Source organism: Dipodomys merriami, unplaced genomic scaffold (genome assembly GCF_024711535.1).
Source record: "Dipodomys merriami isolate MVZ:Mamm:240054 unplaced genomic scaffold, mDipMer1.0.p SCAF_63, whole genome shotgun sequence".
Taxonomy (NCBI): Eukaryota; Metazoa; Chordata; class Mammalia; order Rodentia; family Heteromyidae; genus Dipodomys; species Dipodomys merriami.
In genome coordinates this window covers 7,640,777-7,666,097 of record NW_027206213.1, presented here as the reverse complement: position 1 = coordinate 7,666,097, position 25,321 = coordinate 7,640,777, and the positions used below count along the sequence as shown (strand labels likewise).

Below are 25,321 nucleotides of genomic sequence, written 5' to 3'. Positions count from 1 at the left end.
AGGAGGCTGACGTCTGAGGATCATGGTTCAAAGCCAGCCCAGGCAGGAAAGTCCATGAGACTCTAATCTCCAATTAACCACCAGAAAACCAGAAGTGGCACTGTGGCTCAAGTGGTAGAGAGCTCACCTTGAGCTGAAGAGCTCAGGGACAGCTCCCAGGCCCACAGTTCAAGCCCCATGACTGACAAAAAAAAAAAAAAAATACAAGATTATTGAAAACTGAATTTTCTTTCTTCTTTTTTGTTTGGGGGTAGGGGTGGCAGTACTATTTGATTTGGAGCTGTCACTTGGCTTTTTTGTTAAATCCCAGCTGACACTTGAGCTATATTTCCTCTTCTGGGTTTTTGCTAGTTAAGAGGAGACAAGAGTCTCACCGGTTTTATCTACTGGGCTGGTTTCTAATTGTGATTTTCAGATTTCAGTCTGGAAAGCTAGGATGAATTTTATTACTAGTATTTTGGGTAGTACTGGGGTTTGAATTCATTTATGTTTACTAGGCATGAACTCTACTGCTGAATTTTTTATAAAAATTATACTTCAGTATTTTTATCTTTGTTACAGATTCATGTTTGTCCAATAAGCAATTCTAGAGCTATAACTAACCAAATAATACACTTAACAACAGAAGAACTTTACTAAAGGTTTCTCAGGAAGGAAGCCCTTTGGTTACAGAATGAGAATGTAGTAACTTATCAGCATTTAAAACAAATCTTGATCATGTGCAGAAAAAATAACTATTTATACTAAAATTTATTATTTTAACATCCACATATTCTCTCGCAAGTTAAGACAGTGAAGTTTCTTATATTATTACTTCCATTAGTGTTTTGTAATTAAAGGTTCTTTGGTCTGTTAGAAACTGATTTGTGAAAATTTTTTCTTGAAATACAACTTTGATCAAATTTACTAAATTTGGCTTTGAGACATCAAAAATGTGCTACCTTCTCTAACATTTTGTCTAGACATCTAAACTGACTGTTAGTAGCCAAGTAGAATGGGGATGTTTATTAAGGCAGATTTAGGACTGCTATTAAAGTTGTATAGGAAGAAGAGTGTAGCACAAATGATTTCACTTTTCTTAGATAGTTTGTTGTTTGACTAAGTATGCCAAATTACAGCATACATTACTATCTGTATCTTACAATCTCTATTACAATCCTACAAAAAGCAATGAAAGACTAGAATAGCAGGGTCATTCTGTAGCCTTCTTTAATCATGATAGTTTTAGTATAATTCTTTTAAATAAGATTAAATGTGTAATAGTCAGGGTCTAATATTCTTAGGAACTTATTTGAGTACTATTTTACAGAAATTACTAATTAAAACAACATTTTTAACTACATGAATCAAAAGTTTAGTAAAAAAAGCAGGTTTCTTTTCATTTTTCTGATTTTATTTTATTGGCTCAGGAAAGAAAAGGTACAAAGAAGGAATATACATCTTCAGGGACTTAAGGACTTAGATTTAATATAATTATTTGCTTGAATACAGCTATTCTTTATTTTGTGCTTTCTTTAATGAAAAAAATGAATACAGTTTAAGTTTTTATTTTTGTTAGATTGTAGAGTTACTTTCAAATAAAAATACTTTACACTTAATTGACTTTTTAAAAGATAAATGTTAAAAAGTCAATTTTTGCAGGTTTGGAATTAATATTATCTCTATTTTCCTCCTGTCACTTATATGTATTACCTGCTGCAGACCAACATGTTCAGTGTCATTCTGACTTAAAGAAAAATACTAGATTTAAACATATTTTTTAAAAATTGCCTACAGGTAGGTCAAACAAATGTAAGTCCTCAAATTTAGATTTGGGAGATCCAGATTCTAGTCATGAAACCATTACTTAATTTAAGATTAAAGTTCCATTATTTGTCAGTTTCCTTATCTGTAACATGAGAGCACCTTAAAAAATGCATAGTACAATCAAAAGAGTTTTTTGTGTACTTAAACTTCAGAGATCCTATAAAATTATCACAAAGTTAATGGTCTATTAGAGCTTCACACATACTTCATTAAAAATTAAAATTAGCTTACCTGTGCATATAATTTTGCCCAAAATATAATTTTAAATTATTTTACTGTACTTGGTAACTTAACAGTGGAATATTTGCTCAACATAAAAAATATTGTTGGACTGAGAAGGTGCTCAGTGGTGAGTGCTTGCCTTGCATACATGAGGCTCTGGGTTCAATTCCTCAGCACCACATAAGCAGGGGAAAAAAAGCCGGAAGTGGCGCTGGGGCTCAAGTAGTAGAGCGCTAGCCTTGAGCTGAAGAGCTGAGGGACAGCACCCAGGCCCAGAGTTCAGGCCCCACGACCAGACTAAAAAAAAAAGAAAGAAATATTGTTTAGTTTATTTAGCGAAGAGTACATTTTCTTTTTTTTTTTTTTTGGTCCGCCGTGGGGCTTGAACTCTGGGCCTGGGTGCTGTCCCTCAGCTCTTCAGCTGAAGGGGAGCACTCTACCACTTGAGCTACAGTGCCACTTCCGAAATATTGTTTATTTGGTATTTCCTCTCCAAATGTCCTTTTATATTATGTAGTTTTTTTATTTAGTTTATCTTATTTGGGAGCATGAACTGTTTCATTTCCAAAATCCTGTGGGACATTTACTATATTAAACCCCAGACACACTTTTGCACATTTCACAATAGTAGTGTTTAACTTAAGAGTCACTATCTCCATGGGAGGTGGGGGGGAGATTATAAGCCAGATGCTCACCCCAGTAATGCTAGTCTGAGATCTGAGAATCAGTTTGAAGTCAGCCCAGGCATAAAAGTCCATAAGATTCTTATCTCTAGTTGACCAGCCAAAAGTTGAAAGTGAAGCTGTGGGTCAAGTAGAGTGTTAGCCTTGAATGAAAAAGCCAAGTAAGAGCTTGAGGACCTGAATTCAAGCCCTAGTATGGCACACACACACACACACAAAATCATAAGTTTACATTCTTCAAAACACTCTTCTTGGAAATCCACTGGGCTAAAATATGAAATGATGCCAGGTGCCAGTGGCTCACACCTCTAATCCTAGCTACTCAGGAGGCTGAGATCTGAGCATCACAGTTCAAATCCAGCCCGGACAGGAAAGTCCATGAGACTCTCCAATTAAGCACCAGAAAACCAGAAGTGGCACTATGGCTCAAAGTAGTAAAGCACTAGCCTTTAGCTGAAGAGCACAGAGACAGCACCCAAGCCCAGAGTTCAAGCCCCACAACAGATCAAAAATAAAATAATAATAAATATGGAATGATTGTTACTTACCAGCAACATTTTTAAATTATAAACAGAAAACTCAGAGGTTTTAAGACTTTGCTAAGTAAGGTATGAACAGTAACTGAGCTTGCTAATGTTGCAGGCATCTAGAATATACCTTCAGATCTTTATAAGATAGTGCTTCTTGGAGCACAAGAGAGTTAGGTAAAGAGGATGCAATATCTTTCTGCAAGCCTAAGTGCCTTTGGTGTGGACTTGTGTCTTTAAGCACGCCAAGTAGAATTGTGGTCTGTTTTCCTAACACTATCTACTAAATAATCCATATTTTCTCCATTTCCTTATACTCTGAGTTGTCATAAACATGACAATGTTCTGGTATATGTAGGTTCTTTTCCCAGGACAACATCATCTAATATAACTTTGTAATTCCTTTGTCTTCCTTATGTCATTCCTTTGTTTACTTTGCAAAAAAATAGTTATGTATAGAGTTTTATTCTATATACATTTTACTGTCAGTTTACCAAGTCCCCTAAAACAAGCTGCTGAAGTATTTTTTGGATTTAGAAAGAAATGGGTGAATTGCGAATGAATATATGGAAATGATTACAAGGTAAAATCATCTCCATGAACATGATGTTCATTTGTTCAGACATTTTATTTTTTTGGCTAATTCCTTATTACTGCCATTGAAAATGATTTCCTGTTATTTCTGGTAACAAAAAAAGTATATTGAGCATTATGTATCTATCTTGAGTTTATACCTTTGATAAATGTTGAGTTCTAATATTGATTCTCCAGTGTTGTCAAATGCACACAGTGACAGCTTTTCTCTCCCTTTTCAAGTACTTATTCTATTGATATGGTCAGGTTGTTGGTTTATATTTCATAGAACTGTAGTAGGTAATAGGGCTTTTATTTGTGTGTCTTTGTGTATGTGTGCATACACATGCTAGTATGCTACTTGGCTTTTTCCCTCAATAGCTGGCACTCTATCCCTTCAACTCCACCTTCACTTCCAGAGTGTTACTGGGTAATTGAAAATAAGACTTTGAAGGATCTGTCTTTCTGGATTCTCTGAATTGCTAGGATTATAGGCATGAGCCATTAGTGCCTGCCAAGTACTTCCACCACCCCGCCACCCCCGCCCACTGTGGTCCGGGGGCTTGGACTTGGGGCCAGGTGCTGACCCTGAATGCTTGCTTAAGGTTAGTTCTCTACTACTTTGAACTATATCTCCACTTCTGGTTTTTGAATGGTTAATTGGAGATAAGAGTCTGACTTTTCTGCCCAGGCTGACTTTGAACCACAATCCTCAGCTCTCAGTCTTCTAAGTAGCTAGGATTATAGGCATGAATTACTGGTGCCCAGCCTGGCAGGTGGCTTTATCTTATTTCTGCTTCAGAGTGTAAAATTGTTGTAACAAATATAATACCTACTGTGTTTTTGTTTTTTTGGGGTTTTTTTTTTGTTTTTTTTGGGTCCGGTCGTGGGGCCTGAACTCTGGGCCTGGGCGCTGTCCTTCAGCTCTTCAGCTCAAGGCTAGCACTCTACCACTTGAGCCACAGCACCACTTCTGGCTTTTTTCTTTTTTAGCTTATGTGGTACTGAGGAATCGAACCCAGGGCCTCAGGCATGCAAGGCAAGCGCTCTACCACTGAGCCACCTTCCCAGCCCCCTACTGTGTTTTATGAGTCTTTACAAAACCTCCCCTTTTTTGCCCATCCTGGGGCTTGAACACAGGGGCTAGATGCTATCCCTGAGCTTCTTTTTTTTGGGGGGGGAGCGGGGGGTCTGGTCGTGGGCTTGAACTCTGAGCCTGGGCGCTGCCCCTCAGCTCTTCAGCTCAAGGCTAGCGCTCTACCACTTGAGCCACAGCGCCACTTCTGGCTTTTTTTTTTTTGCTTATGGGTGCTGAGGAATTGAACCCAGGGCCTCATGCATGCAAGGCAAATGCTTTACCACTGAGCCACCTTCCCAGCCCCTCCCTGAGCTTCTTTATACTCAAGGCTAATGCTCTGCCACCTGAGCCATGGTGCCACTTCTGGCTTTTTCTGAGTAGTTTATTGAAGATAAGAGTCTCATGGATTTTCCTGCCTGAGCTGGGCTTGAACTGCAATCCTCAGATCTCAGCCTCCTGAGTACCTAGGATTACCGACATGAACCACCAGCACTCAGCTAGAACGTCCCTTTTTATACATCATTTAAGACTGCATTTAGATGGTCTGGTTTTTCACCTTTAGTAGTAATAGTATAAATGACACTGACTTATTGATATTGCATCATTTTTGGGTGTTTACTTGATACAGTTTGATATAAATTGATATAATTTTATTAAATATGTATACATAAATGAGTGTGGAGAAGATAAAATGAATTAGCATGCAGAAATCTAGCTGTATTCAAATAAAGTAGTATTGGCATCGATGGACAAAATGTCCCCAGAGAAGATAACCTAGAAAGGACTGGGTCACAACCTACCTTCAGTTTCTCTGAAAATTTGCAAGTGACTTTTTGAGAAAGCCACTGTGGCCAGGCCCTGAGCAAATCTTGAGGAACATAAGGTCATTCAGAGTTAGTGTAATTTGGCACTGGCCACTGGAACTAGATATCTGCTTGCAGCACCCTTACATAGAGCAAGCTGCGTAGGTTTTCCCACTTTTAACATCTCTTTGGCTATTCTCCAATTCCCAGAAGTGGGTCGGAGCAGAAATCCTATGTGTTCTCAACTGATCCACGGCTCAAGTACTTGAAGGAAAGCAGAGTTTCATCACCTCCTGATCCCGCAAACCAGGGATAGATAAAAACCTAGGCCAACCTCAGATTAAAATAAGGTGCAACAGTAGGCAGCATGTGGAACACAGCCCCAAAGGTGTCCTGTTTCATCTGTACTGTTTTGAGCTGGATTCTCTTTAATAAATGAATGGGTTTTCTCTAAAGAGACCTGCCCGCCCCCTCCCCCCCCCCACCAAAAAAGAGACTCTGATCTTGTGTTTGCTTGTTTTTATTTTTTTGGTTTTTTTGTTTTCTGGGGTTTTAACTCAGGGCCTTATACTTACTGTGAAAGTATTCTGCTACCTAAGCCACATGTCCAGTTTTAGTTTTAGATAGGGTCTCACTTTTGTCCCAAGACAAGCATCATGTTCCTTCCAAATCTACATATCTGGGATTACAGGTGCACTACCACGCCCATCTTGTCTTTTGAGATTAGAGTCTCTCTTGTTCAGGCTGGCCTCAAGCGAAGATTCTCCCACCTCTGCCTCCAGAGTATCTGGGATTACAGACAGGCATCACTAGACATAGCCCTCTTTCATGTTTCTTTTTTCTTTTTTGTCAGTTGTGGGGCCTGAACTCTGGGCCTGGGTGCTGTCCCTCAGCTCTTCAGCTCAAGGCTAGTGCTCTGTTACTTAAGCCACAGCACCACTTCCGGCTTTTTCTGCTTATGTGGTGCTGAGGAATCGAACCCAGGTCCTCATGCATGGGAAGCAAGCACTCTACCACTGAGCCACCTTCCCAGCTGTCTTTCATATTTCTGTACCACACACTTGCCTCCTTTGGAGAAATAACACACTTTATGGGAGCATCTGAGAAAGGGGGAAGTAATGTGTGAGACTTTGAATACCTAATATGTCTACTTCTTCTATTCGCAATGTGAGTAGTAACTTAGATGTAGAATTCCAAGTTGACCCACTGGTTTTCTTTATAAAAATGTGTGGGATTTCTCCGTGGTCCCTAACTCCCATTGTAGCTAATGAGATATCTGAAGTCTTTCTAATCAGAAATCTTTTTGTAGGATCCTATTTTGTTTGGTTTTTCTTCCTTGTGGAAGTTTGTAGGATCTTCTTTGACTCTAGCAAATTGTAAACATTACAGTCTGCTTTGATATGGTTATATTGTACTGAATAATAAACACATTCAGTTTGGAAATTCTTGATTTGATTTTCCTCCTTCTGAACATTGCTTTTTTTTTTTTTTTTTTTTTTTTTTTTTTGGGTCCAGTCGTGAACTCTGGGCCTGGGCACTGTCCCTCAGCTCTTCAGCTCAAGGCTAGCACTCTACCACTTGAGCCACAGCACCACTTCCAGCTTTTTTCTTATGTGGTGCTGAGGAATCGAACCCAGGGCCTCGAGCATGCAAGGCAAGTGCTCTACCACTGAGCCACCTTCCCAGCCCCTGAACATTGCTTTTTAAAATAATCTTTTAGCCAGGTACCAGTGGTTTACACCTATAATCCTAGCTACTTGGAAGGCTAAGATCTAGAAGAAAGCAGTTCAAGGCCAGGCCAAGCAGAAAAGCTCTCTAGATTCTACCTCCAAAATAACCAACAGAAAGCACAACTGAAGGAGTGGCCCAAGTGGTAGAGTTCCCGGATAGTAAGCATGAGATCCAGAGTTCAAATCCAGTATATACACACCCGTGTGTATATGTATACATATATATACATATATATATATATGTAACCTTATCAAATCTTTGGTCTGAAGCTATTGTTTATGTTATTTTGTTTAAAGCTTCTGTTTGCTCTTTCTCTGCAAGCTCTTTCTTATAAATGTACTTTGTCTTATCGGTATGTTGACAACTAGACCACTATGAAGGGCATTGCCCTCAGGGAACCCATAAACCTCCCCCTTCTTTCTAGTTTTCCAGCTCATCAGTTTTGATTGATTTGTGCCCCATCCTCCACATCTTGTGAAGCCAGCATTTGTTTTAGTGTGGGTCTCAGCTAGGGTCTTCCTGTTAATCAGCAGTCTCCCATGCTGTTCAGCATAGCAGAAATAGAAGTTCCTTCCAATTTCCACACCAGTAGCAAATTATTATAGGCTTTGCCTTGTGATAAATCAGTGAGAAGGGGTAGTTCTGCTTCTTTGGGGCATTTTTTTTTTTTTTTACCACTAAGAATAGTTTGAAATCAACTAGGAGATAGATTCTCCATGAGGTATGAGAAATAAGGAATGGAAGATACCAATACTAGAAAGTAGGAAAAGCATAATTTTTTGTGTGGGGGGGTATTACTAGACAAACAACAGCCATATATATTTCATTTTGCTTTGCATCCTTACAGGACCTTAAATTGGAGTGAGCATTGAAAATTTCTGCTTATCTAGAAAGATCCCTCTTGTGACTCATCAGATAAAAGGCTACTATGTTTATAATTTGTTGTTTTATGTGGCAATACTCTTTTAAAATCATTGAAAATTCATTAGCTGTGTATAGTACATAGCAACCAAAATCTTAAATTTGTTGGAAAAACTCAGTCCTTAACCATTGTATGAAATGGTTACAAGTGTTTTTCCACTTGTATGTGAAAAAATACAAACTTAAAAACCAGCCAGTCTGTTTGTAGGTTTTGGTTGTTGTGTTACTTCGTTTTGTAACAGGGTCTCAATATGTAGTCCAGGGTGGCCTAGAACTCAAATCTCCTGCTCCTATAACCTGAGTCTTTTGGTTTGGTTTTGGTGTGTGCAGGTGCAGGCACACATGTGAGTACTGGGACCTAAACTCAGAGCTTGGGCACTGTCCTTTAACTTTTTGACTCAAGGCTGGCACTCTACCACTTGAGCCAAAAAATTAATTTCTTAACATGAGTAGCTAACACATTTTCCATCGGAAACTTGTTAGTATTCCAGAAGTTGAAAACAGCCGAGCACTGGTGGCTCACACTTGTACTCCTACTGCTCAAGAGGTCAAGATCTGAGGATTAGGGTTCAAAGACATCCTGAGAAGAAAACTCTGTAAGACTTATCTCCAGTTCAATATCAAAAACGTAGAAATGGAGGTGTGGCAAAAAAAAAAAAAACAGCCAAATGAGCATGTTATGGCATGAGTTCTGGCCCTAGTACTGGCACAGATAAAACAAAAATGATATTACCTTACACTGCTTAGAAATATTGGCAAGAGGTGGAGGAAGAGAAACCTCTGCACACTGTTGGTTGGAATGTGAATTAGAACAGCCCTTGTGGAAATTATGGAAGGTTCCTCAAAAAACAACAAAAAGAAAAAAAAAATCTACCATTTGATCGAGCAATTCTACTAGTACATATGTCTAGAAAATGTCAGGATGTCTATACTACCACTTTCATTGAAGTGTTATTTACTGTAGCCAATATTAATGAATGCAAGTGCTGATTGATAGGGAGTGGATAAAGAGAATATGTATGCATGCACAAAGAAAACTAGTCTTTAAAAAAGGTAATCCTGGAGGCTGGGAATGTGACTTAGTGGTAGAGTGCTTGCCTAGCATGCATGATGCCCAGGGTTCAATTCCTCAGTACCACATAAACAGAAAAGGCCAGAAGTGACGCTATGGCTCAAGTGGTAGAGTGCTAGCCTTGAGCACAGAGAGGCTCAGGGACAGAGCCCAGGCCCTGAGTTTAAGCCCCAGGACTGGCAAAAGAAAAAAAAAAAGGTAATCCTGTAATTTGTAATACATAAATCTGATGGACGTAAACTAAATGAAGTAAGCAGATACAGATGCCACATTATCTGACTTGTGTGTAATTATTTTTTTTAATGCAAAAGTAGAATTTAAGATAACTTTTTAATTCCTTTTTGGTGGTGATTCCGTTTAAACTCAGAGTCTTGAGCTTGCTATACAGTTACTGTACTCCTGAGCCATGCTTCCAGCCCTAACGGTAAAATTATGGCATTACAGGTGGTAGAGAGGATGAGGTTAAAGGATACAAAATTTCAAAATAAATCCAAGCGATCTATTGCATAACAGTGTATTTGCAGACTAGTTTCATTTTGCTCATTGCACAATGGATATTTAAAAACTGTACACCATAAAAAAAAAACTTTGCCAGTTAATAGAATCAAAAAATAATGTGTTGAGGTATATATTTACCTTGTGCTGCTTTCCATTCCTTCTGTGAGATGTGGAAGTGGAAGTTCTTCAACTATTTCAGATGATGAGACAAAAAAAAAAGGAAGTGGCGCTGTAGCTCAAGTGGTAGAACGCTCGCCTTGAGCTAAAGGACAGCACCCAGGCCCAGAGTTCAGCCCCATGACCAACAAAATAAAAATAAAATTAAAAAAAGAAATGTATATAAAAGATGGCAAATGGACGGGCGCCAGTGGCTCACGCCTATAATCCTAGCTACACAGGAGGCTGAGATATGAGGATCGTGGTTCAAAGCCAGCCCAGGCTGAAAACTCTTGAGACTCTTACCTCCAATAAACCCCTAGAAAACCAGAAGTGGTGTTGTGGCTCAACTGGTAGAGCACTCACCTTGAGCTGAAGAGCACAGGGACAGCGTCCAAGTCCAGAGTTCAAGCCCCACCACTGACAAAAAAAAGATGGCAGTCCTGGACCTGCTCACCTTTACTGTAACTTGAGAAGAAAATGTTTTGTGTTTAAAGTTGTGTTTAAGCCACTGTTTTGGGCTATCCTTATAAAAGCAACTTAGACTGTGTACTAAGGCTAAGAAAGACATAAATTAGCTTTTTTTTTTTCTTGAGACCATGTTACTATATATAGTTCAAGCTGGCCTCAGATTTGTTGTGTAGCCCTGTCTGACCTCAAAAAGTGCCTTCCTCCTGTTTTAGCTAGAATTATAGATATGGACCACCCATCCTGACTATGTAGATGAGCTTATAAGCACAAAAGAATATGACTTAAGGGGCTGGGAAGGTGGCTCAGTGGTAGAGTGCTTGCCTTACATGCATGAGGCCCTGGGCTCAATTCCTCAGCACCACATAAGCAGAAAAAGCCAGAAATCATGCTGTGGCTCAAGTGGTAGAGTGCCAGCCTTGAGCTGAATTGCTGAAGGATAGCGTCCAGGCCCCAGAGTTCAGGCCCATGACTGACCAAAAAAAATAATAAGACAGTGCAGAAGGGGAATTAAATGGAAGCCTTCAGTGAAATTGCGAATTCTGTATAAAAGGTTTCTAGAAGTGATATCTGAACAATGCTGAAGAAAGATTGTTTCTTGGGGGAAGAGGTTATAGAATCGAATGAGTTGGCCATTTGGCCTTGGGTAAGCCACTTAAACGTTCTCTGAGTTTGAACCTTAAATTGAAATTGTCACTAGGTAATCTGTTTCCACACAAAATCATGCTAGTACTGTGGCCTCTCCCTAGGCTTTTCCATTTTACCACTTTTTACTGTTTAGTTGGAAAGAAGTCTGGTGGATTTGTCTGCCAAGGCTGGCTCTCAAAAAAAAAAGATTCTCACAACTCAACCTTTTGAGTCACTAGAATGAGAATTACAGAAACTAGGCTTCTCTGCTTCAGTCCTCTGGTTAAATCTTGGGAAAAGTATGGAATGGTGGCCAACACAAACTCACATACTTACCTACTCTCAGAACAATAATAAGCTTGATAGCCAGATTCTTAGCTCCCGTTAACCAGTAAAATGCCAGCCTGGAGCCTGGCTAAAGTGATAGAGCACCAGCTTTGGGCAAAAATGCCTCGTGAGAGAGTGTGAGCCGAAGCCACAATATCAGTGCGGGGTAGGGGGCTGAAAAATCTTTTAAAAGCTTCAGAATCAGCATTCCAAGTTAACAGGTGACTTTTTCCCAAAAGCACCTAGGAAGAATCACCAACCCTCAGGGTTACAGTATGTTTCTAACTGCCAGCCAGTGTCATGCATTTCCTGGATCTTTGTTACTGTTGTACACCCCTTTCACGGAAACCAAAAAATACAGTAGCTGGAACCAGAGAAATTTCTCTGGTAACACTGGAGGTATGCTCTGCTTCAGAAGGTAATTCAGGGCTCCAGATCTTTGTTATTGCTCTGTGATCCTTATAGCTGGTTCTTGTACTCACAGTTTAAGATAACTGACACCATCAACAACAGTAACAGCCATCGTGAAAGCAGAGAGGTAGAAACTTTAAGCACTTGTCTTGGTGGAACAAAATTTGTCTAACTTTGATAGAATAAAAACTGATTTTCAAAAAGTCACAGGTAATACAACTGGAAGACAGTGGATATACTGTGCAATAAACCACCTAATCTCTACCGATCTATCTATCCGTAATCATTCATTTGTACAAAGCTTTACTCTTTTGCCCCTTCTAACACATTTAATTTTGCATCACAGAAAACACATTCCCAGCAAAGATTATTGACCTATAGTCATTCTGAAACAAGATTGAGCCTTATACATTTTGCTACATTCACAGTAGTAACAAATAGAACGCACTTGGTTAATTAATGTATGAAGAGCACTTTTGTGCTCACGCGTTTAATCCTAGCTACTCAGGAGGCTTTGTTCCTAGCCCGTTAGGCTGCAGCAAAGTCCAGGAGACTTATCTCCAGTTAAGCACCAAAAAGGCCGTAAGTGGAGCTGTAGCTCGAGTGGCAGAGCACTAGCCTTGAGCAAAAAAGCTCGGGGACAGCGCCCAGGCCCTGAGTTCAAGCCCAAACCCCAGGACTGACACAAAAAACAGTTGTAAGAGAGCCTTCAATAATGATACCAGAAGACAATGCCAAAGAAGATACCTTTGGTGTCCTTCAGATTATGTGACTTTCCTGTTCTACCTAAGCAGATAATATCTAAATGACAGACACCGAGAACCATTTAATCTGTTCTCAATCGGATTTATCTCCGGTATAGCTTCCTTTCTTCTGGTCTCTGCGTTAGTTATCTTAAGACCGGGCTCCAAAGACCTGGTTGCTAGGAGACAAGACGCTGGAAGGGTGGGGACGCTGCACTGCGTCAAGCCTGACCGCGAAAGCCTTCAGAAGAAGGGGAAAGAGCAGGCCTGGCCTGGGGAAGCAGCCTTCAGGCCTCCAGTTGCTGTTAGGCTTCTGGCTCACTCCTGCCCGGCAGGAGGCCGTCGTTCATTGGCTCCTCCAAAGTGGCGCTAGCCTGCGATTGGCCCAGCGGCGCCGAGCCGGCTTGGCCACACCCTTTGGCGCGGGGGCGGAATCACCCATGCAAACGGGCGGGAGCGGGGGCGGCGTGTGAGGCGGCCGGGGCGGTGGACTAGGTCGCCCGGGTTCTGGTCGCGAGCACGGCAGTGCCGGCCGCTGCAGGTGAATGAGGCGCAGCGAGGGCCGCAGCGGTCCAGTGGAGGTGAGCGAGACACCGAATGGACCAGAAGTGGGGCGAGGGGCGGCCTCTTCGCTGCCTCCAGCCCCGGCGGGGCGAGCTGGGCAGGGGTCCGAGTCGCCCAAACGCCTGCGGACGACTCGCGCTTATCCCGCAGTGCCAGGCGTAGCCTTGGGCCGGGCTCCCGCTGCCCGCCGGCGTCCCACCCCTGCAGCGGGTTCCGCCTGCCCGCCCGCCTGCGGAGCAGCCAGGGCTCCGGCCCCGCGGCTGCCCCTGCCCGGCGCCTTTGTCTGCCCCTCAACAGCCCCGCGCCCCGAGACTTTGTGCGCCCACACCTCGGGATGAGGTGGGACACCACTAAGGGCTGGGCTGCCTCTGGGCCCCAAGTTTGAAGGGCTTTGACCTACCGATCTTGGATGGAGAATGTCAGGGTATCGTCGCCTTCAGAACCAAAGCCAACTGCCTAGGTCTTGTTTGGGGTGAGGGGTCAGGAAGTCTGGGCACTCGGGCTCCCCCGGGTCCCGCAGGACCCAGGGCTGTGTTTAGCCCGCTGTGCCAGAGGCCTTCCACCCGCTTCCCTGTCCTCCCCACCCACCTTATTTTGCCGCTGCCTAGGGGGAAAAGGCTGTGTCCTAGAGCCTTCTCCCTGAAAAAAGAAGAAATCAGATGCTTGTCCCCAGATCTCTCTCTGGTAGGGAATTGACTTACTTTGTCTTATGGGTGTATCAAGAGGTACAAATCAGAGAGGAGATTTGAGGCATGCTCCTAAAAAAGTGTAATCTATTATACAATAGAATTTTTATTTTTTGGTAAATAACATATTTTAACTTTAAACGAATTTTTAGAATTTAATGTTTTGTTTTTATCATGAATGGGAGTGGACTTAGAGTACTTGGAGCTTTAGGCTTTTTCCTATGGTTATAGTTTATACATTTTCTTTTCCAGAATTAGATGCCTGTGACAGCCATTTTGAGAGAATTTATGTTTGATTAAAGATTATTCATCAATGCTTTGTCCTTCATACTTACGTTCAGACTCGAAATGATGCTTTCTTGAGCATTCACTTAATTACAATTGATGCTGAGTAGTCTCCTTTTGCCTAGCATGATTCAGTTTTCCTTTTTTAGTGCTGGTCCTGGGGGCCTGGTTCAGGGCCTCATATTCTCAGTTGTTTTTTCTCCTAGTACTAGTACTTGACCACTTGAGCCATATCTCTGTGGGTAATTGGAGATTTGTTGATTAATTGGAGATCAAATTGTGGCAAGCCAAAATCTTCAGATCCCAGATTTCTGAGGAGCTAGAATTATATATGTATGTGAGCACTTACTATGATTCAGATGTGTGTTTTTTGTGTGTATGTGTGCACTTGTGTGCATATGCACCAATACTAAGGTTTTTACTCAGGGCCTGGATGTTGCATGTCAGCTTTTTCACTCAAGGTTTTACCACTTGAACCACAACTCCCACTTCTGGCTCTCTTTGTTGATTAAGTGGAGATAAGAGTCTTGTGAACTTTCCTGTCTGAGCTTGGTAAGAACCACACTCCTCAGATCTCAGACTCCTGAATAACTAGGATTGCAGGCATGAGCCACCAGATGCCCTGCTTAAGATTCAGTTTTGTAAAGAAAGTACCACTAGGAAAAAAACTGTCCACCTCTAAGATAGTACTGGGGTTTGAACTTAAGTCCTTAAACTTGCTAAGCAGGCAGTCTATCCCTTAAGCCACATCCTCTGCTTTTTAGCTTCAGGGTGTTTTGTTTTTTTTTGTTTTCTCAGGTTCTTAGCCATTCCCCTAATATCCTGCCTCAAAACCACCTACTAATACTGAATAGCTAGAATAATAAGTACATAGCTGGGATGACACACAGGCACCAAACAGCTAACTCTTTTGTTGAGATGGAGGTTTCACTAACTTTTGTGTGTGTGTATGCTAGTCCTGGAGCTTGAACTCAGGGCCTGAGAGGTATCACTGAGCTTTTTTGCTCAAGGCTAGTGCTCTACCACTTGAGCCATAGCTCTACTTCCAGACTTTTTTTGTCAGTCGTGGGGCTTGAACTCTGGGCCTAGTTGCTGTCCCTCAGCTCTTCAGCTACTTCCAGGGAGATAAGAATCTCACAGAGCCAGGTGCCAGTGACTCACACCTGTAATCCTAGCTACTAAGGAAGCTGAGATCTGAGGATCACAGTTCAAAGACAGCCTGGGCAGGAAAGTCTGTTAGACTCTTATCTCCGATAAACCACTCAGAAAAGTGGAAGTAGTGCTGTGGCGCAAGTGGTAGAGTGCTAGCCATGAGCTGAAGAGCTGAAGGACAGCACCCAGGCCCAGAGATCAAGCCCCACGACCTACCAAAAAAAAAAAGAGTCTCACAGACTTTTCTGCCCAGGCTGCCTTTGAACTTTGATCCTCAGATCTCAACCTCCTGAGTAGCCAGGATTACAGGCATAAGCCTTTGGTGCCTGGCTCCACTTCCAAATTTTTCAGTGCTTAATGGGAGATAGAGTGTCACAGACTTTCCTCCCCCGGCTAGCTTTGAACTGTAATGTTAAGGTCTCAGCCTCCTGAATAGCTAAGATTATAAGCATGAGCTAGCTTCAGTAACTTTTGATCTGGGCCTAGGTTTGTACTTCTTCCTGATCTTCACCTCCTAAGAGTGGCTAGACTTACAAGGATATTTAAGTTATTCTTAAACACCTATAGCATAAATGAGTATCATATGTGAAATAAACATGTTAGATGCTGGGTGTGGTAACATATGCCTGTAATCCCTTAAAGAAAAATGTAAAAATTATTTTCTAGTGGGTACAATGCAGTGCTTTATAGTTATTAAACTGTTAGAACTTTTTTTTGAGAGTAAGTCTCTATGTACCCCAGACTGGCTTTAAACTTGTGGTCCTCCTGGCTCAGACTCCCAAATGCTGGGATTACAGATGTACATTACCATACCTGGATTTATTGTTAGGATTTTTTTTTTGGGGGGGGGTCCGGTCGTGGGACCTGAACTCTGGGCCTGGGCGCTGTCCCTCAGCTCTTCAGCTCAAGGCTAGCACTCTACCACTTGAGCTAGAGCGCCACTTCCGGCTTTTTTCTTTTTGCTTATGTGGTGCTGAGGAATCGAACCCAGTGCCTCATGCATGCAAGGCAAGCGCTCTACCACTGAGCCACCTTCCCAGCCCTGTTAGGATTTTTTATGCCAATTAAGATCAAAGTAAGATGGGGGAAATAATGATAATAAATATTCAATTCATTTTTATGTGCCAAACGTGTATGCTGGCTGCTTTATAGTATCATATAATTCTTGCAATAATCCAAGGTAGTGATTATTAGCTGGATGCAGGTAACTCAGCCCTGTAATCCTAGCGACTCAGGAGGCTAGGATCTGAGGATCACAGTTGAAAGCCAGCCTGGGCAGACAAAACTATGAGACTCTTATCTCCAGTTAACCAGAAAATAACTAGAAGTCAGAGTATGGCTCAAGTGGTAGAGCTCCAGTCTTTTTATTTTTATTTTTTTTGGTGGGTCATGGGTCTTGAACTCTGGGCCTGAGTGCTGTCCCTCAGCTCTTCAGCTCAAGGCTAGCGCTCTACCACTTGAGCCACACAGCACCACTTCCACTTTTCTGAGTGGTTTATTGGGGATAAGAGTTTCTCGGACTTTCCTTCCTGGGCTGGCTTTGAACTACAATCTTCAGATCTCAGCCTCCTGAGTAGCTAGGATTACAAGTGTTAGCCACCAGCACCCAGTAGAGCTCCAGTCTTGAGCAAAAAAACTAAGCAAGAGCATGAGGCCCTGTGTTCAAGTCCCAGTACCAGCACAGAAGAAAAGGTAGTTTTATTTTCATCATAGCTGTGACAATTCAAGCCTCAAGGTGCACTACTAGATTTGGTAAAGCTGGATCCAAATTTATAGCTTGTGGGTCTCATTTCATTGCTTTATTCTTCAGAGCGGTGTCACTGCCTCTTTTATGCCTTACTAAGCTTTATGAATCTTTAATCCAAGGATCTCAGGAACAGTGATGTTACCACTCCATATATTTAATCATCCTCAACTATGTGCCAGGTAATATTTTCCATCAAAATAATGTGAGCCAGCTACAATTTTTACCTTTGTTTTACAGATGAGGAAACTGAAATGCATATTATTTGAACCAGATAATAACTTAAATGTTAAAACCAGGATACAAAGTTGCACTGTCTGACTTCAGAATCTATAATCACTATACTGGCTCTTCAGTAAGGTACATCACTGCTTGGAAAAAAAGGTATGATTTTAGAGTGCTTAATGTTTTTCTTTGTGTGTATTTTAAATGTTTATGCAGACATATAAATAGGATAAATTCATGATGACTCCTATATGATTTCCTCTACCAGTGCCACATAAACAATTACATAGTTACATTGAAAGTTTTCTGTATTCCAACCCTGCAGTGTTACTCTCAGTCCCCAGCTCAGTCCTAGGAAGGGAATACTGTTGTATGCTGCATCTTTTTGTGAGATGCTTTTATTGCCTTTAATATGGTTTCACAAAATAATCTCTTTCTTCTCTGCACCTTGTCAGAGGATTTTCATCATGATTTTATTGCTGCAGTTCAAAATGAGATGACTTAACTTTGATGAGTATATGAATGTACTAAAGCTCAAAACTAGAGCTTTGGGCTGCTTTGTACACTGCTGTTGGTCTGCCAGTAGATCTAAGTCATTTCACTGGAACAACTGAATTTACACTGTATTAGGTTCTATCCCTCCCCACCCTAAATCATCTTTCTAGTTCACTCTTCCTCTCATATAAAATGAAAAGATCATGCATTTGAGGTACAGTTTATATGGATATGAATCTTTTCCCTACCTATTATGAGCTCTGTGACCTTGTCAAATTGCTGAACCTCACTGAACAGGTAGTTCCCTCATCTTTTAAATGGTGAAGAGGACCTTTTATAGGGATATGGTGAAAATGTCTTGTAATAACATGTGAAAGACTTAGTAATAGCATAGTTCCAGGCTACTAGTAAATACTCAGTAAATAACATGTTCCTCCATGGTTTCCCTTTGCTTTGGCTATTGGCCAGAATACTTTTTTCTCCAGTCCTGGGGCCTGAGCACTCTACCACTTGAGCCTCAGCACCACTTCCAGCCCTAGAATTGAACCCAGGCCTTCATGCATGCTAAGTAAGCATTCTACCACTAAGCCACATTCTAGCCCCAAAATACTTTTAATATGCTGTTTAAATTAATTTTTGGGGGGGGGGTCCGGTCGTGGGGCCTGAACTCTGGGCCTGGGCACTGTCCCTTAGCTCTTCAGCTTAAGGCTAGCGCTCTACCACTTGAGCCACAGAGCCACTTCCGGCTTTTTTCTTTTTGCTTATGTGGTGCTGAGGAATCGAACCCAGGGCCTCAGGCATGCAAGGCAAGCGTTCTACCACTGAGCCACCTTCCCAGCCCTAAACTAATTTTTTTCTGCCAGTTTACAATCAGAATATAAATACCTTGAGGACAGGGACCATAGAACATGGTCGGAGTAGCACTTTTGTAATCATAATAGTTGGCACAGAGTTATCTCGCTAAAAGTTAATGTATGGAAATCATCTGGAGTATCTCTTGGTGATCTTATTGCCTCAAAAATCTTGGGCCATTCTTAACTAATGAAGGGTACTGGATATGTTACTCAGAAGCTTCCTGGAGGGCTGGGATGTAGCCCAGAGGCAAAGTGCTTGCCTAGCAAGTACAACATCTGTGTTCCATCCCCAGTACCAAAAACCAAAAGACTGGGGGAAAAGATAGTTAAAGAAACAGACAAAACCTCCTAGATTAAACTAAAGGTTGTAATGGGAAGCCTTCTCTCTGCAGGAGTGAGTGTTTTTGTGGGGTGCCTTGCTTGGCCTTTTATATATGAGTGTTAGCATATGTGCTTTTGTGTACTTTAAGAAGTGAACTTAGCGGAGCACCAGTGGCTCATGCCTATGATCCTAGCTACTCAATAGAAGGCTGAGATCTCAGGATCAGAGTTCAAAGCCAGCCCAGGCAAAAAAGTCCTTGAGAGTCTTATCCCCAGTTAACGACAGGAAAACTGGAAGTGGCACTGTGTAGCATGAATATTCATGGGAAAAAAATTGGAATATTGGCTAGGAATAAGATTAAATTAAAATTATGCAAACCAGCTATATGTTTGGAGTTTTCAGTTTCACAGTTTAATTACAACATCTATGAACTGATAGGTAAAGGATGTCAGGTACTTAAAGATTCTTTTAGGAAGATAAATTGTATTTAACTTTTCCTTAATACTTTATTATAAAAATTTTTCAATATACAGCTGAATCATAAAGAATTTTAAGCCAAGTGCTGGTGGCTTGGGTACTTTATTATAAAAATTTTTTCAATATACATCTGAGTCTTAAAGAATTTTAAGCCAAGTGCTGGTGGCTTGGGTATATAATCCTAGCTACTCAGGAGGCTGAGATCTGAGGATTGAGGTTCAAAGCCAGCCCAGACAAAGAAGTCCAAGAGACTCTTCAGTTCACCACCAAGAAGCCAGAAATGCAGATATCCCTCAATTAGTATAGCCCAACTTGGGGCAAAAAAGCTAAATAAGAGTATAAGGCCCTAAGTTGGGCGCCAGTGGCTCTCATCTATAATCCTAGCTACTCAGGAGGCTGAAATATGAGGATCAAAGTTCAAAGCCAGACCTGGCAGAAAAGTCCAGGAGACTTATCTCCAATTAACTGCCAGAAAACCAGAAGTGGCACTATGGCTCAAAGTGGTACAATGTTAATCTTAAGCAAAAAAGCTCAGAGACAGTGTCCAGGCCCAGAGTTCAAGCCTCACAACTGACAAAACAAAAATAAGAGTGTAAGTTCCTAAAAAAAAAATAATAATAAGATTCTGAGTTCAAGTCCTATTACCAGTGCACATACATACATGCACACAAGTATGTACATACACACACAAGAATTTTAAATACTCAATGTATCTACCATCTAGATTTTACTGGATATTTTATCCTTATTCAGAAGCTTTTATATCTTAAGATATTTAGTATTACTATTCTATGTTTATTTCAGATAAACTTTATTTTTTCTTCTATAGTAGAAGATAATTTTTAGGAATGAATTATAACTGATCTATAATGTTTTTAACATTATAGATGTAAATATAGTTGTTTGTCCTCTTTATTCCTAGCTCCTAAAGATGAGTCGTGGATATTCAGAAAACAACAACTTCCTGAATAATAATAATCAAATGGTATTGGACATGATCCTTTATCCATTAATTGGAATCCCTCAGACCATCAACTGGGAAACTGTGGCAAGGCTTGTGCCTGGATTAACACCCAAAGAGGTAAAAAAAAAAAAAAGTTTTCCAGATAACTTCTGAAAAAAAAATTAGATAAAATAAGTAAAGTCACTACTGTTGAGTGTGGTGTCATAGACCTATAATCCCAAATAATATAAGAAGATCATGACTCAAGGCAGGCATAGTCCAAATTAAAAAAAAAAAAAAGCTAGTTAGACCATAACTCAAAAAACAAACTGTGAAACTGCTCAAAGTGGTACATGTCTATAATCCCAGCTATTCAAGACATAGGAAGATAGAGATCTGTGGCCCCCTAGGCAAAAAATATAGAACTCTCTCTAAAAAATAACTAAAGCAAAAGAGCTTGGGATGTGGTTCAACTAAGAATGCTTACCTATCAAGCCACAAGGCTGTTAAATCCAAACTCTAGTACCACACACACACACACACACACACACACACACATAAATATATATATAAACATATATATATACAGCCATAAGAAGAATATTTTGTGAGGCATGAGATACCAGTGCCCAGCTAATCTTTTTTTTCCCCTTCATTTTATGTTATGACAGTGTGCAAAAAGGTTTGATGAACTGAAGAGCAGTGGCAATTCACCTGTTGACAACCAGTATAGTCCACTAATGGCCACTGGAGAGAGTCCTGTTGAAACTTTAGCCACATATATCAAATCCTCACTTCTTGACATTCAAGAAGATTTTCAGGAGATTGCTGATGGTCAGGATGCTATTTCCAAAACAGGTAGGTTTAAAAAAAAATGTAGTACTTGTCTGTATGATATGTGTGCAGAATTTTACATATGCTAACCAACTTTTCTTTATTTAAATATTAATATAAAATCTATATATAATTATAAAACCTATATTTATATCTATATTTATATGTTCCCAAATTATCTTTGCTATTTTGTAAAACTTTAAATGTTAATAATAGCTAAAATAGTTTTCTAAATAAGATATTAACTATGTCAAAAATTTTCTGCTTCAGTGTAGCTTAGTTATTTCTTATATTATTATTATTTTCTATGGATGTTCATTGACTTAATTTTTTTGGGGGGGTCCAGTCGTGGGGCCTGAATCCTGGACACTGTCCCTCAGCTCTTCAGCTCAAGGCTAGCGCTCTACCACTTGAGCCACAGCACCACTTCTGGCTTTTTTCTGGTGCTGAGGAATCGAACCCAGGGCCTCATGCATGCAAGGCAAGCACTCTACCACTGAGCCACCTTCCCAGCCCCCATTGACTTAATTTTAAAGCAGCAGTGGGGAGCCTTTTTCTTCTAGAAGCCATTGGGTATTTATGACATGATTCAGGTGCCATACAAAATTATTAATACAAGCAGACAGCCATGGGCAGCCTATGAAAATTACAAGTATCTGTTTAATCATATGTCAAGTGATTTGTGGAGCTTTAAACAGCCTCCAGGCCAGATGTTCCCTACCTCTGTAAAGGATTTTGACCTAGACTTTATACTTTTTAATTTTTTTATTTACTTTTTTTTTTTTGTCAGTTGTGAGGCTTGAACTCAGCCTGGGCGCTGTCCTTGAAAAAAAATTTGGGGGGGGGGGTTGGTCATGGGATTTGAACTCTGGGCCTGGGCTCTGTCCCTCAGCTCTTTAGCTCAAAGATAGCACTTTACCACTTGAGCCACAGCTCCACTTCCAGTTTTCTGGTGGTTAATTGGAGATGAGTCTCACAGACTTTCCTGTCAGGGCTGGCTTTGAACTGTGATCTTCAGATTTCAGCCTCCTGAGTAGGATTACAAGCATGAACCATCAGAACTGGCTTACTTTATTTATTTGCTTGTTTATTTAGCCAGTCCTGGAACTGGAACTTTGGGCTTGGGTGCTGTCCTTGAGCTCCTATTTGCTCAAAGTTAACACTCTATCACAGCACCACTTCTGGCTTTTTCTGTGATTGATTGAAGGTAATAGTCTCATGGACTTTCCTGCCCAGGCTGGCTTGGAACTATCATCCTCAAATCTCAGCCTCCTGAGCAGCTAGGATTACAGGTGTGAGCCACTAGTGCCCAACTTACTTTTTTTATTTTTAAATGAGAGAATCATGCTTTTCTACCACATGATCTTCTCTGCAGCTACTTTTTTTTTCATAGTACTATGCTGTGAACTAAAGACCTTGTACTTGATGGGCAAGTATTCTACCAAGTGACCTACTTTCTAGTTGAGTCAAGTGGCACAGTGACCAGCTAAAAGAGATGTTTTCTGCAATTACATTGTAAATAACTGGATTTAGGAATTCTCAGAGTAGGGGCTGGGAATGTGACTTAGTGGTACAGTGCTTTCCTAGCATGCATGAAGCCCTGGATTTGATTCCTTAATACCACATGAACAGAAAAAGCCGAAGTGGCACTGTGGCTGAAGTGGTAGATTGCTAGCCTTGAACAAAAGAAGCTCAGGGACAGTGCACAGGCCATGAATTCAAGCACTAAGACTGGCTTAAGAAAGAGAGAAAGAGGGGCTGGGAAGGTGGCTCAGTGATAGAGCACTTGCCTTGCATGCCTGAGGCCCTGGGTTTGATTCCTCAGCACCACATAAGCAAAAAGAAAAAAGCTGAAAGTGGCACTGTGGCTCATGTGGTAGAGTGCTAGCCTTGAGCTGAAGAGCTGAGGGACAGCTCGTAGGCCCAGAGTTCAGGCTCCATGACCGGACCCAAAAAAAGAAAGAGAGAAAGAAAGAGAGAAGAAAGAAAAGGAAAGAGGGGGGGGGAGTGAGGAAGGAAAGGAAAGGAAGAAGGGAAGGAAGGAAGGAAGGAAGGAATTATATTGATTTGTCTCAGTAGCAATAGTACTGTTATAATTTTTGCGTCAAGAGGAGAAAACTTGCCAGGCACTAGGCTCAGGCCTATAATTATAGCCACTTAAGAGGCTGAGATTTGAGGATCACAGTTGGAAGTCATCTGGGGCAGAAAAGTTATGAGATTCTTATCTCCAATTAACCACCAAGAAATAAGAAGTAGAGGTTTGACTTGAGTGGTAGAGCACCAGCCTTGAGCAAAAAAAAGTCAGGAAAGAGCATGTGGCACTGAGTTTAAGCCCCTGTACTAGTGCCAAAAACAAAATAACAAAGGAGAAAACTGTGATGTTGATTTGGGGCCATCTAACCCATATTTGGACATGCCACAATGTCTTTTTTAAATTCTCAGTATAACATCAGCAATTTGTGATCTTTTTTGTACTGTTTTCTCCATGTATCTTTAGTATTAACCATCTGACAAACACCACCTTTTAGCTTGTTTCTAGAAACAATGCATTTACAATATTACCATTTAGTAAGTAAAAGGCCATTAGAAACACTAACAACCCCCCCTCCTTTTTTTTGTATGTGTCTGTTTCTGTATTTAAGGAAGACATAGTATAGCTTCCACAAGGAATTGTTCTTCAGAAAGTGAAAATTGTACTACTCGTAATGGTGGAGAAAAGACTGAAGAATCTGAAGGGTAGGAGGCTGGTTGTTTGCTAGATAAGATTTAAATTATAAGATATATTATTGGTGATTATATGTATCAGTTATCATAATTTACAAAATTGTTAAAACAATTGAAATCAGTTCATATGTTGAGCTATATGCAATTGCTTAGCACCTAGAATGTATTACTTGGTAGAATTTTTTATAAATTAGATGATAAAAAATTTTCCATTTAAAAAATTCATTTTCATATTTGTAAAATTAGAAATAATGTTGTTAACTTAAGTGTTTTTCACATAACACTTTGGAAATGAATTTTCATATCCAAACCAAACTTTCTATGGCATTATTCTCCAATGTCATTAATCAAATCAGACATATATTCTAGAACTATATAATTACTTATTATACAAACATTTAAAACTGAGAATATCTTTCAGTACATTGAAAGTTTTGGTATTTTGTATGGAATAAACTGCATGTATAGTGTCCAGTTCATGTTTTGATAAATATGTTTATCATATAAAACTATCACTTAAATCAAGACAAAATATTTTGTCATCCCTAAAATCTTCAGTTTTGATAACTTTTTGTAAGTTTTGTTAGTATATATAATACATGTGACAGAATTCACCTTTATGTGCTTGTGTGTATGTATATGTATGTGTGTATGTGAAATTCTATTTGTGATTCTGTTGGTGTGTTTGGTACTAGATACCAGTGCATACTAGGCAAGCCATCTACTACTGAGCTAATATCCCACCTCTTTTTTACTTTTCTCCAGCTGGCAACTTAGATCCTTAAACTTGAGATCTTCTTCCCAGGCCAGCCTCCAGAGTAGCTGAGAATCCAGGCATGCACCATTGCACCTGATCAAAATTCACTTTTTTTTTTGCATGTGTGTGCAAGTGTGTGTGCATGCCTGTGTATGTGTGTGTGTGCCTGTCTTGGGACTTGAAATCGGGGCCTGGGTACTGTCCCTGAGCTTTTTTAGCTCAAGGCTAACACTGTACCACTTGAACCACTATTCCATATCTGGCTGTCTGTTGGTTAATTGGAGATAATAGTCTCACAAACTTTTCTGCCTGGGCTGGCTTTGAATCATAATCCTCAGATTTCAGCCTCCTGAGTAGCTAGGATTACAGGTGTAAGCCACTGGCACCCAGCTTCCAAATTTATCTTTTAAAAATGTTTTGCCAGATACTTGGAGGCTTGAACTTAGGGCTTACAAGTTAATTAGAGATAAACATCTGGAGAATTTGTCTACCTGGGCTGTTGCTGAACCTTGATCCTGAGCCCTCAGCCTCATGGGCACCTAGCTGCCACGCCCCCCCTTTTTTTTTTCTTAACCAGAATTATCTAGTGTTTTATATATGATCCAAAACCACT

General features: G+C 40.6%; 1 protein-coding gene across 5 annotated transcripts in view; it reads left to right on the top strand.

The window, feature by feature from the left end:
* Nucleotides 1-13,121: 13,121 nt before the first annotated feature.
* The window catches only part of LOC138815270 (SANT and BTB domain regulator of class switch recombination), a 62,734-nt gene continuing 50,534 nt past the window's right edge, over nt 13,122-25,321 (top strand). The window contains exons 1-5 of one of the 5 annotated variants that reach the window (XM_070004569.1): nt 13,122-13,227; nt 17,318-17,461; nt 20,373-20,531; nt 21,065-21,251; nt 23,870-23,963. In XM_070004569.1, coding sequence (XP_069860670.1) covers nt 20,382-20,531; nt 21,065-21,251; nt 23,870-23,963 — 431 coding nt within the window. In that variant the 5' untranslated portion in view covers nt 13,122-13,227; nt 17,318-17,461; nt 20,373-20,381. Of the gene's footprint in view, nt 13,228-13,314; nt 13,550-13,571; nt 13,895-17,317; nt 17,462-20,372; nt 20,532-21,064; nt 21,252-23,869; nt 23,964-25,321 lie in introns of those variants that run through there. The other 4 variants (XM_070004572.1, XM_070004571.1, XM_070004573.1 and 1 more) reach the window with 4 other exon arrangements.